This window comes from Schistocerca americana, chromosome 10, assembly GCF_021461395.2.
Source record: "Schistocerca americana isolate TAMUIC-IGC-003095 chromosome 10, iqSchAmer2.1, whole genome shotgun sequence".
NCBI lineage: Eukaryota > Metazoa > Arthropoda > Insecta > Orthoptera > Acrididae > Schistocerca > Schistocerca americana.
In genome coordinates, this window is record NC_060128.1 from 55191786 (window position 1) to 55206954 (window position 15169).

At 39.3% G+C, this 15169-nt stretch overlaps 1 protein-coding gene across 3 annotated transcripts in view; it reads left to right on the top strand.

Moving 5' to 3' along the window:
- LOC124552526 overlaps window positions 1-15169 on the top strand; it is a 199714-nt gene that overhangs the window by 89621 nt on the left and 94924 nt on the right. For all 3 annotated transcript variants that reach the window (XM_047126838.1, XM_047126840.1, XM_047126839.1), the window contains exon 2: window positions 3506-3600. In XM_047126838.1, the coding sequence (XP_046982794.1) occupies window positions 3506-3600 (95 nt within the window). The remainder of the gene's footprint in view (window positions 1-3505; window positions 3601-15169) is intronic.

Sequence of the window (15169 nt, forward strand, 5' to 3'; positions counted from 1 at the left end):
ATTCAGGACATTCTCAGAGTATTTTTTCCATCACTCCTTAATCTTGCCCTTACCTCGGAATACAGATTCAGAGATGAGGGTTAGATTGAGGAACAGTGCAGAAACTACTTTCCAGTACTCGCCACAGTTGGTCAGACGTATTTGAAGTGGCCTACCCTATTTAGTCTCTTCCTTCATCTTTCGGAAATGACAACCGCTGAGAATAATCGAAACAGTTTCTGATCTCCTGCTTATGTGGAAGTGCTAGCTGCTGTAATGAACCGAGGTCCTATCCATTAGCAGAAGCTACTTGACTGCCTATTACGCCTTGTGATTTATTAAGTGTGCATTTGATATTACTCAAAAACCAGTACTAAGCAAAGAAAGGGAAGCTGAAAGATGGAACGAGTATAAAGACAATCTGTAAAAGGGAAGTGAACTTGAAGGTAGGAGAAGGGGGTGTAAATGAAAATGAGATAGGACATGTAATATTGGGTGAAGAATTTGGTAAACCACTGAAAGACCTAAATCAAAACAAAGCCCCTGGTGTAAATGACATTTCCACAGAACTATTGATATCGTCGGGAGAGCCAGCCGTAACAGATTTATTCCACTTGGTGTGCAAGATGTATGAGACAGGCAAAATATCATCTTAATTAAAGAATGTATAATTCCATTTCTAAAGAAAGCAGGTGCTGACAGATGTGAATATTCCAAACTATCAGTTTAATAAGTCATAGTTGCACATTACTAGCACAAATTATTTACGGAAGAATGGAAAAACTGGTGGAAGCTGATCTCACGGAAGATCAGTGAATTTGGCAGAAATGTAGGGATGTGTGAGACGACACTGACGCTATAAGACTTACATTAGAAGGTAAGTTATGGAAACCTTTGTTTACAGTTTTAATTTGGAGGGAGCTTTTGACAATGTTGACTGGAACACATACTTTGAAATTCTGAAGGTGGCAGGGGTAAAATACAGGGAGCAAAAGGCTGTTTACAATTTATACAGAAACCAGATGGCAGTTACAAGAATCGAGGGGCATGAAAGGGAAGCAGTGGTTGAGAAGGGAGTGAGACAGAGTTGTAGCCCATCTCCAGTGTTACTCAATCTGTACATTGAGCAAACAGTAAAGGAAACAAAAGAAAAGTTTGGAGTAGGTATTTAAAATCCATGGAGGAGAAATAAAAACTTTGAGGTTTGCCAATGACATTGTAATTCTTTCAGAGACAGCAAAGGACTTGGAAGAGCAGTTGAACGGAATGGACAGGGTCTGGAAAGGAGTATATAAGATGAACATCAACAAAAGCAAATCGAGGATAATGGAATGTAGTCGAACTAAGTCTGGTGATGTTGAGGTAATTAGATTAGGAAATGAGACACTTAAAGTAGTAAAGGAGTTTTGCTATTTGGGGAGCAAAATAACTGATGATGGTCGAAGTAGAGAGGGTATAAAATGTAGACTGGCAATGGCAAGGAAAGCGTTTCTGAAGAAGAGAAATTTGTTAACATCAAGTACGGATTTAAGTGTCAGGAAGTCTTTTTATGGAAGTATTTGTATGGAGTGTAGCCACGTGAAACATGGATGATAAACAGTTTAGACAAGGAGAATATAGAAGCTTTTTAAGTGTGCACATTTAATGAATGAGGAAGTACTGAATAGAATTGGGGAGAAAAGAAATTTGTGGCATATCTTGACTAAAAGAATGGATTGGCTGACAGGACACATTCTGAAATATAAAGGGATCACCAGCTTGGTATTGGTTAAAAATTTTAGAGAGACACCAAGAAATGAGTTCAGTAATCAGATTGAAAAGGATGTTGGTTGCAGTACTTATTTGGAAATGAAAGAGACTTGCACATATGGTAAAGTAACGTGGAGAACTGCATCAAACCAGTTTTTGGTCTGAAGACCACAACAGTGATATTGCTGTAATCTTTAAGTTGCAACTAATTCTATCCACAAAGCATGAATGTTGTTTCCACTTTGTAAATTTAAAACATGTGGTAAATGTTTACAAGACTTATTTTTCCGTTTTGTCTCATGTTTAAACTGTGTTACTCTTTGGCTGACAAGGGATCTTATGAACTGGCCTCCTTTGATTTTCTTCATACATACAGAATTTGAAGCTCTGTTGCTGTAGTTGTACATCTGTTTTATGAAGTGGGATGATTTAATGCTCACCAAACCTCTGAATAGCCATTGAAGATTAGAATAACTAGTGACATTAAGTACAAAACATATCGAGGTTGTTGACAAAGCCACTGGTAGCTCAGAATGTAGCAGACAAGCCTTATAACCGTAAACTCTTGTATGGCTCTCACAAATAGCAAACATTTTTATTTAATTGTACTAAATTCTTTATTTATTACCAGATTGAATTGTTAATTTTAAAAAATTGAATCATAATTTTTCGATAAAAAATACATGTACTTATTTTTAATTACTAATCGCGTGAAATGTGAGTATTCACAATAGATTAATATTTGGCACAAAAATGTGTAACGTCAAATAGAAAATATACTTTTTTTATTTCTAGAGTTTGAACCGTAGCAATAGCAACACATTTCCATAATCCACATTGCTGGGGTGGGGATGGGGGGAGGGGAGGGAGAGAGAGAGAGAGAGAGAGAGAGAGAGAGAGAGAGAGAGAGAGAGAGAGAGAGAGAATCATTAATTGTTGTTGACTTATATTTACATAATACTTTTTAAAGAGGTACTGATATGTTAGTTGGGCGCAGAACATGAAAATATCTTTCACACACTTTCAGTGATTTGTGCCACTGAGTGGGGGTTGGGGGTCTATTTAATGGCCGTGTTAAAAGAAATTTTTAAAAATGCCAGTTTCATTAACTGTTGTTGACTTTTACTCGTGACATACTTTTTAGATACCTTTTGATGTGCCAGTAAGGTGCTGAACCTGAAAATATTGAACATGACATTCACTGAGGAAAGTGTCACATACTAGCAAGACTTAAATTTTTGGGTTATGTTTAAAAAAAATTTAATACATTTATGGAATCAGGAATTCATAGAAAATGATAAATTTTTTCTTCGAAATTTTAAAATGTACCGACTAGATTACAATAATTGCAAAAGATGAGCGGAAAGGACCACCATATCTCATAATTAATGTGGATTTTTAATAAAAGTAAATAAAAAAGTTGCAAGGTGCTAGTAGTGATGTTTGAACTAGCTATGTTATGGACACAGCTACCAGTTAATTTTTTAGTGTGGTAGAAATGTTCTGTACTTAACAGCATGTGGAAATCTTCTAATATTCAAAAGGGATTTCTCCAAGTTTTTGTGAGGATTGAATGTTATTTGTTTACTGCACTGACCTTAAAATCCTGTAAGTATGAGTTCCCTTATAATTTTAATTAAATTTGACTGTTTATTTGACTTTTTCCTCCCTTGCCTTGCCTTCGTAGTGATTCTCAGTAATGAAATGTGCAACTCTCAGTTAACTTTTGATATACATAAGTTTAACCACTGCCTCAACAAGGAAATTACTGTTTCAGAGATATGGCAACACTGGGAGAGCCACAAGGGGACTTCCGTGATTACCGAATAAGTGCAGTTGCCGAGTCTGAAGATAGTGACGAGGACCTAGAAGGTAAGAGCTGCTCGTGTTCTGAAAAGTGCTGTCGCAAAAGTAGTTACAAAATAAATGGTGAGGAACAGTTCCCTCAGTACCTAGTTTGTACACGAACAGATGAAGAGTAATCAGTTGTGACCACAAAACTGTTGTTTTTTTGTTGAGTATATTGAGAACAAATTTGGGAAGTAACCTGAATCGACAAATGGTGAAGTGGCTCCGTCTCGATTTAAAGTAGTGATTCCTGCTCAGTCACAGGCATTGCCCTCCTGTGAAGGATTCGGTAATATTCCCGGCAGCTCACGAGAGCCTTCACTCTCTCCCCTCCTCGTAAACAGATCGAGAACGATACACAAACTCGGAACGACAAATTGTCCCCGGCGAATGCCGTGGCTCACAGTGGCCTATATACGAGGTTATTCGTAAGTACCTCAGAGTTTCGGAAGAAGACTACGCACAGACTAAGAGACGTACAGAAAATAGACACCTATCGGTAGATTTCTCCAAGTTTTTAACTCACATTAACAGGTGCTCACCTGTGGCTACCATTACTGTGGCACGGCAAGCGTCTAAAATGTTCCTAAATTGGGTTTTAACAACTACACCAGGTAGAAGTTCACAACGATTCTTTATTCCTTTTAGGAGGGACGTACGCAAACAATCTGGACTCTGGCTAGTGCCCGAGAGTCGGACAGAAAATAAACAACCTACACGGACAGCACTACAAACGATGCTTCACTTCGGACCGTCGTCTACTTTGCCGGCACACCGACGAGAGCTATCGAGGGAAGAGACGTGCCGCCCTCTCTGCACACGTGACTGGCAGGGTCGTGGCTGTGTGGTACTGCAGGGCCTCTGGCTGCAGTCGGTGAGGCTCCTCGCTCCCTGTACTCCTCCTGGTGACGTGACAGTAACTGATTCTTCCGGGGATGTCACGGCCGCGTGCGTGAGCGACGCCGTTTCTCACCTGTGCGGCGTAGTTGTCGTGCGAGTTGTGGATGGCGCACCGTAGCACTGTGCCAAACTTACCGTTCACATCCTGACGTTTTGTTGTCGATATCGGTGACCGCATTAGTTATTCGACCGTGCTACTCTTACAAGTTAAGTGGCAGTTGAGGCTGAAACATATGATCATTGACATAACACCATTAGAAAAAATCATATGAAGTTGAGTCAGTTGATCGTGGGAGCCACTGAAGGGGAGGACAGTCACAATATTTGGCATGTTCAGTCAAACAGTGAGGCACTAAAGTGGTAATGAAAGTCTGAAAGAAAGTGTGATGGAGCACAGTCTTGTTGCAAAATAAACTCTCCACTGTCTTGTTGTAATTTTGACATAAGCAGTAGCTGCAGTGGGATACACAAAATCAGTCATAGTGTTCTCAGCAAAGAAAAATGGTGGGTAAGTTTTGAAGAGGACACTGAACAAAAGGCACAGGCTTTAGACGAATCACGAACGTGTTCCACAGTCTCGTCAGTTTTAGAACGTGTGACCATTTTAACGCTACATTGCAGAGTGTGCACAAGTATGATGGTGTGGTTGATTGTGGGTGAGCTTGAGAGAGTGAGTGCAACTTTGTCTCAGATTACTTCTTACCTCTTTTATCACATTTTCTACATTTAACAACGTGCGTTTTCACGCCATTGAGCTCCCCTCTCCCACAAATACCCACATACCCACTATCTAACGTGGATGTTCTGTGCCCCAAACTCGAACATTGTGGCAATTCACCTTTTCAGTTACCTCCCTGAAAACCAACTTCTTCCTTCAGTAGCCACTGCAAGTCATTGAAATAGTCAGAACGAAGGTTAGTGTCCCAGATAGGCAGCACTTGCATGCTTTGCAAGTCTGACAGACAGCAAAGTAAAACTTTAAAACAGACTACTGAAAAAGTTACTCCTCGACAACTCCTTTTATTCCGCAGAAGAATTTCTGTTATTTAATGTGTAAAAAGTGGTGGGTATGAATTGCTCTCATATCTGTGTATTTAAAACAAAAAACAATAAAAAATGAAAAGAAAACCTATAAATATTCAGCCTATAGCCATATTTACAGGGCGTATTCAGATAGTAAGCGTACTAGATTTTTATATTTTGTAGAAAAAGTGTATTTGAAAAAATACAGGATATTGTTGATGCACTTATTAGCTATTTTTCCACATAATCACCATCCCATTCAGTGCATGTAGTGAACTGTGGCACAAGCTTCTTAACGGCTTCCTCAAATGACCGTCCTGCCAGCTGTTTCCCATACATCAGAAACTCTCTCTGCACCTGCCCATCGATGATGATCTGAAGGTGCCAAGTCGGGAGAATATGGGAGATGGTTCGAAGCATTGCAACCACACAAGTTCAGTAGTGTCTCGGTGGTCGAGGCTGTGTGAGGACGGGGGTTGATGTGTGACAAGCGCAATCCTCTAGTCAGCATTCCCCTCCTTTTGTTTTGAATGCTCTTTTTGAGGCAGAAATTCGACCAAAATGATGCCTGTTCGGTCCCAAAACACTGAAGCCACAATTTTTTTTAACCCAAAATTGTAATTTTAAATTTTTTGGCAGACGGGGAGTTGGAATGTCGCCACTGTGACGACTGTCTTTTTGTCTCAGACGTGGAATGAGCCACCCGCATTTCATCTCCAGTCACAGTAGAGCTGACAAAATCCTCACCTTCCAACTCGATTCGAGTCACTCGAGAAACTTGCAGTTTTTCTTGTGCTGCTATGTCAGCTATTTTGTGATCCGTCTCGCACACCGTTTCTGCTGTGTGTCTCGTATAAAGTGTTCCTACGATGCTTGCTCTGGTCGGGGGATCCCCCTCTACCACTCGGTGCTGCAAACCCTCAAAAAACTAAAACTCACAGCCCGTTACGGTTACAGCAAACTTTTTTCTTTACAACACCTAAGCAGCTATTCTCACGGAATGTGTTATACAACCAGTGTGTTGTTTTGTACCAGATCTTTTACCTCGTACTTAGCATGGAACTGTTGCTGAAACATCACAGATTAATCACATTTAGCAGATTTGAGGGCACTCCATTATACACCGTGTTCTGACACACTGTCTCCCTAGAGGTGCAGTCTGCATATACACCGTGGGGTGAATTACGGATTGAAACTTAGAGATACGCTGTGCACTCTGAGCGGTGTCTGCTTTCTGTATGTCTTGTAGCTTTTGCGCAGTCGTCTTCTGAAGCCACAGAGATCCTTTTGAATAACCCTGTATAACAAACAGTAGATACTATTGCTCGTAATGTTCCTGCTCGTCTATTTCTCGAGTACTGAATTTGTACAGAATTTAAATGTAATTGCAGTTTACTCCATGATCGTGAGTGTGTTGCAATGTGTGTAAAATTATTCAGGATGATGAAGTGCAATACGTATTGTACTTACCTTTCCGGATCCATTCTCTCGACAGTTGTCGATCGTAGTTGTGTCATTAATTGCCTAGATTTTTGCTGTTTTGCATACAGTGTGGAGACCTGGTCAGCTTTTAATTAATTTCGACATCCAAATTCATTCTTCCATTTATTTACAGGCCACTGTAACATGTAACTGTGTTACTGCACACTAGCACAACTTACCACTCTGCTTGCTCAGCCACAACTTTACACACTACTAGCCATACTACAACTATGTTACATCATCTCCTATCACTGAAACTCTTGATACATATAGAACTGTTAAAATAGTTTGAGTATACAGAAATCAATTTAGTGAATCTATACCAATTAATAATCTATAATGATTAATCACAAATTGAACTTACCGTTACCTTGCTGCAATATGAATTGGAGAGTCTGATACCTGTTGAAGTGTACTCCTTTGCCTTAAACATTTACATGCTTTATTTTGAGTTTCAAGGGAGACTTGTATCCCAAAAGGAGAAAGTAATGATTTACCACTGTGATGAAAAGCTGTACATTCTATCTCTGTGTGACGTTTCTCCATTTATTGCAAATGATCCCATCTGTGTGTAACGCAGTCGGCAACTGCACGAGAATGCTCCTCAAGATTGACCACTAATATTTAAAGTCAGCAAAGAGCAACAATCTCTTCGATCTACAATTTGACACATTTTAAAAAGGGAAAGAAATGTACTGTAGTTCACGATCTTGACTGTCGCTCATATTTTGGAGCGTATAAAAAGTGCAAATACCTTTATTCAGTTCACACGGTGGCAAACTTTGCAAACTTGGCGATTGAGCCGCTGCCTACAGTTGGGGTGAAGACATCCACATCCGTGCCATTGTTGGGCACCGGTGGCCATCCAAATACATCTGTTTGGGACTGAGACAACATTTCCTCCTCTCTCTGTTCCTGCTAAATTCTTCTCATAGCTCACCGTCACAAACTAAGAGTTACCTTCCTCTGGGCCCACCCGGAAGATTAACTCTGCCTCGCATCTTGACTTGAGCCTCTGGTTGATGGAGCAGCAGGCTGTGGGCAGTGGAACAATTTGCTCGTTCTTCACCCCAGTCAGAGATAAATACCAGAATGACAGTAATGATTAAAGAAGAAAAAGGACAAGAGAGAACCAAACGTAAAGGTGGATCCAGCGGATGCAACTGTATGGGGTGCCCCTCTACTCCACCATTGGTGCCGAAATTACGGTTGCTGACTAGAGACGGCATAAAGTATAGATTGCGAAAAATAGCGTACACAATTCAACTCTGAGCAGTTAACAGGTTCCAGAAACGTGTTGAGTGTTTAATAAGCTCCACATAGGCCACGAAGTGCTCTGAATATGAAGAAATACGGGATGTGGTTATAAAATAAATGGGACTATTGCTATAAAACATTTTATTTAAAAAACATACATGTTTAGTTATTGCTACCCTCAATATACTCCCCTCCTCTAACCCTACAATGTTCCATGAAAATTTTCCATTGCTGGGAACAGTGCTGAAAGTTTTACTGTGTGACTTCCTCGATAACATGTGTCGTGTTTTCTCTCAGGTGCTTCAGCGAACTGAAATTTTATTTCTTTTAATGCAGATTTGACCTCGAATGAAGAGATAAGTCGCATGGTGCTACTTCAGGTGAATAAGGTGTTGGTGTAACACTGGGATGCTGTTCTTTGCTGGAAACCTCTTAAATCACTTTGAATCTTGATTTGCTCACTTGTGCTTTTTTTGCTCTCAGGATTGGCACTTAGTTTCTGGATCATAAATGGCAAACTAATATTCACCACATATTATCACTCTTTCCAAGAAATTAGGATAATTTTCAATGTTATTCAAAGAATCAGTACAAACATTTTCCCAAGCTTTATTTTCTTTTGTAAGAATTTTCAGCACCAGTTTCGCACATGCTTTTCTCGTGCTAAATTCCTGATGTTAAATATGCCGTATGCATTCTTTGACAGTTTCTAAAGTTTCAGCAATCAACTGAGTACTCAGCCAAATCACATTACCAAATATTTTGATATTTTCATCTATTTATTGATGTTGGAGGGCCTCCTGGGACTCGGTGATCTTCAGTGTCTTCTCGGCGATCTTGGAAATGCTGGAATTGTGTAAAGGCTCGGGTACACAATAAACAGTCTTTGACATTACATTTGTTTTAGTGAAAGTTAGGTTTTGGTAGCAGTTTTTATGTTTCATGTGAAACTTTATGACAATTCCTTGCTCTTTTATTACCCTTATAATTTTTCTAGCAAAACAAAATAACGGCTGTTATGCAAACTAAGTCTGTGGCCACACTGATTTGTCTGCAGATACCAGAGATATCACACTCGACTTTTTAGGCTTCACACTCCACAGCTATTGGCAGTTAATCTTTGGTGCATGCGTGCAGTATCACCCCCATTGTATTTCCCATTACAGTAGCAGTGTTTTCTAAGTGTACTATGTGGTTGCCTTTTGTTTTTTTGAAGACTTGAAATGGTTTATTGGTGCACCCTGTGGCAAATAGGACTTTGAAATACAGATGTAAAAACTACAACCTTCAAGACCGCTAATTATAATTTTATTTATGACTACCATTTTTGGCAAATCTTAGTTGTCATCACTGATCTCAGGCAAATACATCTCAATACATCTTCATAGTATGTACAGTATATCGTGTCAAGTCATAATGTGTTATTCCGGGAATATGAAGAAAGTTATACATCGGCATATCAAAAATAAAACAAGATTTACATAAAATATCATGCAGGTTGCACGGACTACCCCAGCTCATATTGAAACTCCTCTTTCGTCATATTGACAGTAGGCCTATTTATTCTGATATATTTGTTTTCAGTAATCAAAAACACAGCTGTATGTATTAGTACAAGTAGCTATGCACTCCTCTGAAACTGCTTTTAAATTTTTGTCTAAATATTGTATCATACATGAAATTTATTTACCTTTCATTTTCTGAACTCTTTGCGTGTGCCTTCCTCATGGCTTGTTCTGTGTTTGTGTGACTTCACATTTTTTACTTTAATGCCTCGCAATGGGCTTTGGTTGAATGGGCAGCAATGTAATCGATAAAAGCCAATAAGTTAAACATTAGGTCCAACAAAGTTGACACTGCAGTTGTTTTGTTGTACTCAGTATCTTTCCGTCTTATGATTGGCCTTCCTCCTACTAAAAATATATATAAAAAACAAAGATGCTGTAACTTACCAAGCGAGAAAGTGCTGGTAGATAGACACAATAAAAAACACACAAACACACCCACAAATTTCAAGATTTTGCAATCCAAGGGTGCTTCATCAGGAAAGAGGGAAGGAGAGGGAAAGATGAAAGGATGTGGGTTTTAAGGGAGAGGGTAAGGAGTCATTCAAATCCCGGGAGCGGAAAGACTTACCTTGGGGGAAAAAAGGGACATGTATACACTCGCGCACACACACGTATCCATCCGCAAATATACAGACACAGGCAGATTTACACATGTCTGCCTGTGTCTGTATATGTGCAGATGTGTGTGTGTGTGTGTGTGTGTGTGTGTGTGTGTGTGTGTGTGTGTGTGCCATCCTGGTACCCGGGGCTGTCTCCCCCCCCCCACTCACCCCCCCCCCCTCTAACACCCCCCCCCCCCCCCCCCCCAAGAACCCCAAGAAACATGGACCTTGCCATTGGTGAGGGTGATTATCTGTTGGTAAAATCTTTTGTCCTGTGCTTCTAGCCATGTTTTCACTGCACGAATAATGTTGCCATCATCTTCAAAGTGTGTTCCAAGTAGAGAATCCTTAAGTCACCCAAACAGATGGAAGTCTGATGGCACCAGTGCCCACGAATAATAGTGTGTGCACACTGCAACATGTCGGGAGCAGTGTCTGTTGATGGGCGTCTCGAATTGGTCAGTCACGGAGCTCAGTTTCTGCACTTCCAGTTTATCGATCATTTGACAGAACCCCCTCGACTGCATAGTTACCGTACGTAGCATAAAAGTGTTTATGTTCACCTCAATCTCTCTTTCTGCGACGAGAATTCAGCTATAGCACCAATGCTCGGAATGAGTATTTTGCATAGATGAGAATTTGAGGATTGGCTAAGGCTCTGCTATATTTTAGAATTTTTGAAACTTTACTTATGTATAGAAGAAACATCAGATTTGAATCACCTAAAAGGACAGTTACCCAATGGAGGGGTATCTGTTGAGAGGCCAGACAAACGTGTGGTTCCTGAAGGGGGGCAGCAGCCTTTTCAGTAGTTGCAGGGGCAACAGTCTGGATGATTGACTGATCTGGCCTTGTAACACTAACCAAAATGGCCTTGCTGTGCTGGTACAGCTGGTACTACGAACAACTGAAAGCAAGGGGAAACTACAGCCGTAATTTTTCCCGAGCGCATGCAGCTTTACTGTATGGTTAAATGATGATGGCATCCACTTGGGTAAAATATTCCGGAGGTAAAATAGTCCCCCATTCAGATCTCCGGGCGGCGACTACTCAGGAGGATGTCGTTATCAGGAGAAAGAAAACTGGCATTCTATGGATCGGAGCGTGGAATGTCAGATCCCTTAATCGAGCAGGTAGGTTAGAAAATTTAAAAAGGGAAATGGATAGGTTAAAGTTAGATATAGTAGGAATTAGTGAAGTTTGCTGTCAGGAGGAACAAGACTTTTGGTCAGGCGAATACAGGGTTATAAATACAGAGTCAAATAGGGGTAATGCAGGAGTCGGTTTAATACTGAATAACAAAATAGGAGTGCGGGTAAGCTGCTGCAAACAGCATAGTGAACGTATTATTGTGGCCAAGATAGATACGAAGCCCACGCCTACTACAGTAGTAAAAGTTTATATGCCAACGAGCACTACAGATGACGAAGAAATTGAAGAAATGTATGATGAGATAAAAGAAATTATTCAGGTAGTGAAGGGAGACGAAAATTTAATACCCATGGGTGACTGGAATTCAGTAGTAGGCAGAAGGGAGAGAAGGAAACGTAGTAGGTGAATATGGATTGGGGCTAAGAAATGAAAGAGGAAGCTGCCTGGTAGAATTTTGCACAGTGCACAACGTAATCATAGCTAACACTTGGTTCAAGAATCATAAAAGAAGGTTTGTAACCCTACACTACTGCGTACGATACTTATTAAAGCCTGTACTATGGTAAGTTGACGGGCTTCACCTTATAAGAAAGGATTTTGGGGTAGATATTGACCGCGTGTACCTGAATGGAGGCAAAATCAGACTTTCACCCACTCAGTAACAACAGTGATATGTCAAGCAAGTCCGAAGTGCAAATACACGTTAGGACGGACAAGAAACAACACAGCAGATGCTACCAATTTGTTAATAAAACGGTCGCCAGCCTAATTAGGCATTAATTGAGTTTCTTCCCTGTACAAGTTGAAGTAAGTGTATGTAAAACAACACGTAATAACACTGCAAAATATGGTAAATTTTAGAACCAGAAAATCTACTGAACTAATAATCCCACTTTCTGTACTAATATGGACAAGCCAAAAATACACAACAATACACTATAATGTTTACTACAAATTTCATACTGTCTATTGATCTAATTAAAATTGGGCATAGGTTACCCTAGAAATAGCACTTTCGAAACACACATACAATGTCAATTTTGAAAAGGGTAAAACACTAATAAATTTTGGTTTTATATTGACTTTAACTTTGCTGGTAAAATCAGTTCAGTACACTTCAGAATTCAAATGAATAGAATAGAAAAGGGGGGGGGGGGGGACCTTGAAACTATTATGATCACTGTACTGAAATTTTGATTATTGAAAGTATTAAGCACTCAAGATTTCCAATATGTGAGTTACTACTCTTTTTAGCTTATTTTCTGCTCGTTTAATTACCATTTTATCTGCCTCAAATAATTAAACTTCATTACTAAACCAATTTCAACATTATCTTCCGACTTTGCCAGACCTATATATTCATTAACAACAAAGTTCTTTAAACAATTTTCTGACATATCTAGGTCTGCAGGTAATCATTATTAACATAAACTTTAAATCTTCATCTCGGGACACTCGGATTTCACAACATGTGGAAAGGACCCTGTCTAGGTTAGTGATGAGGATAATTAAATGATAGGACAGATCTGGTAAAACTTAAGTTGTTATTGAACAGTAAGAAACAAAAGTAACACTGGTCCACACGAATACAGTGCTAAAAGTTTCAACCTGTTCGTATCGATGCGGCGGTCGGCAGGCTTCGAGAAGGCGAGGTGCAAAGCACACATATAATCACAGCTATGGCTCTCGAAGTATCGGTACTTTTCTTCTTCTTAGCGTCGCAATACTTTTCCATTTAGTGCCTATGGAATATAGCCATGCTGTATAGTCGTCGGAAACGGCACATCCGAGGCTCAATGAAATCACGTTTTCCAGGAGAGCCTCCTCGATCCAGAGCGTGTTTCTCAGACCGATGCCCAACTCCTACTACTACTGCTGAGCCCGTTATGCCGTGCCGCGCCCGTGTGCATTTTCCCGCACTCGCCTGCCATCCACCTTTTACCGCTCCCCTACAGACAGGGTATTTACCAAAGGTTTTGCATTCTACATATCCTAATACATTGCCTACATATGGACCAGGTGCACAATTAGAACTTTAACATCGTACAACAGTTTCAACATTTCTTACATTTCCATTTTGTTATAATATTGCTTGCAATTTGACATAAACATTAATATTCACATCGAAAATCGTTCACAGTTTCTTTAACATAATGACATGAAAAGAAAAAAGAAATGAAATCAGAACATCGCTTACACTAATTTATCGAAAATCAGAAGAAAAAATTATTATATGTACAGTTGTTGTTACACATGCCCCTGTTTCCAGTAAATTTCACTAAGTGCAAATTTGATGGGAACACTAATTTTTATATTTATGCAGTGGTTCTGAATCTTTGTATGAATGTCCCAAAAAAAAAAATTATACCACAAACTTCCTTTCACTCACATTATATAGGTCTACACTTTTTAACATATCAACAACATTTACTTATCATTTACTTAAGTGCCTTTGGCACAGTCCAATCTCCTATCACAACATTATTTAAATAGCAAATTACTCATTTTTACTAAATTTCTCAAAGAAATAATTTCAAAATCTGGAACACAAACATTTAACTACAAAAGCAAATGCAAATATCCATATACACTATAAGACAATTTGTTGCTGCTTGCATTGAATGGCAGTCCATTTCCTTACTTACTAAAAAAAAACCACACACACACAATAATATTTAGAAAAATCACTACATATATTTGCTGCCTATTATTCAGATTTTGGGCAGTTCATTTCGCATCGTTTTACCACATCACCTGTACCACACTCACAATTCTCCATTGACCATTTATCTGCCCTCATTGGTGTTTGGCAGTCCTTTATATTATGACTCATACACTCCTGCCCACTTTAATTTTTGACAGCCCCATCTTTTATTTGGCTTGCAGCATTTACCCTTTCTTTTCAGTAAATTTCTCCATACATCTTTACATTTACAGTACATTCGGTAATCTGAAACTCACATAAGTACATTAGCACACTGTCATTGGTATACATACATTTACAAAGATTAGTTACATTTGGAATAAATTAGTTTCAGCATAAGATACAGCATATTTACTGCAAATTGCTCTCTGAGTGTACTTAGGTCACTCACTCCTAGGAACATACAGTTTCAGGTCCACAACATTTCTTACACCTAAAGGTCTTTCGGATTTTGGGTAGATCAGGTAGTAAGCATTATCGTGTGGAATGTTCTGTATTATATACGGTCCATTATAAATATATTTAAATTTAGAAATTTCATGGTTCAGTTCACTAGATTTTTCGTGGGTTTTTAAAAGAACATAATCCCCAATTTTAAATTTTGACACTTTCAGGTTTTTATCATGTCTTTTAGATCTAGATTCAGCTTTTTGCTTTGCCCTTTTTCTGACTAATTCTTTCTTTTGACTCAGCCCCAAACTTGTATTATAAGGTGGAAACTCTATTTTTTCTTCAATTAAATTTTTACTCCTGCTGCCTAACAAAATTTCTTCCGGTGGGAACCCAGTAGTTTCATGATGTAAGGTGTTCATGACGTTCTCAAAGTCCAATATAAATCTGCCCCAGACTCTAAATCATGCCTCTTCCTGTTTTTTTCCACAACGCACCTTGGTCGACTGTGACAT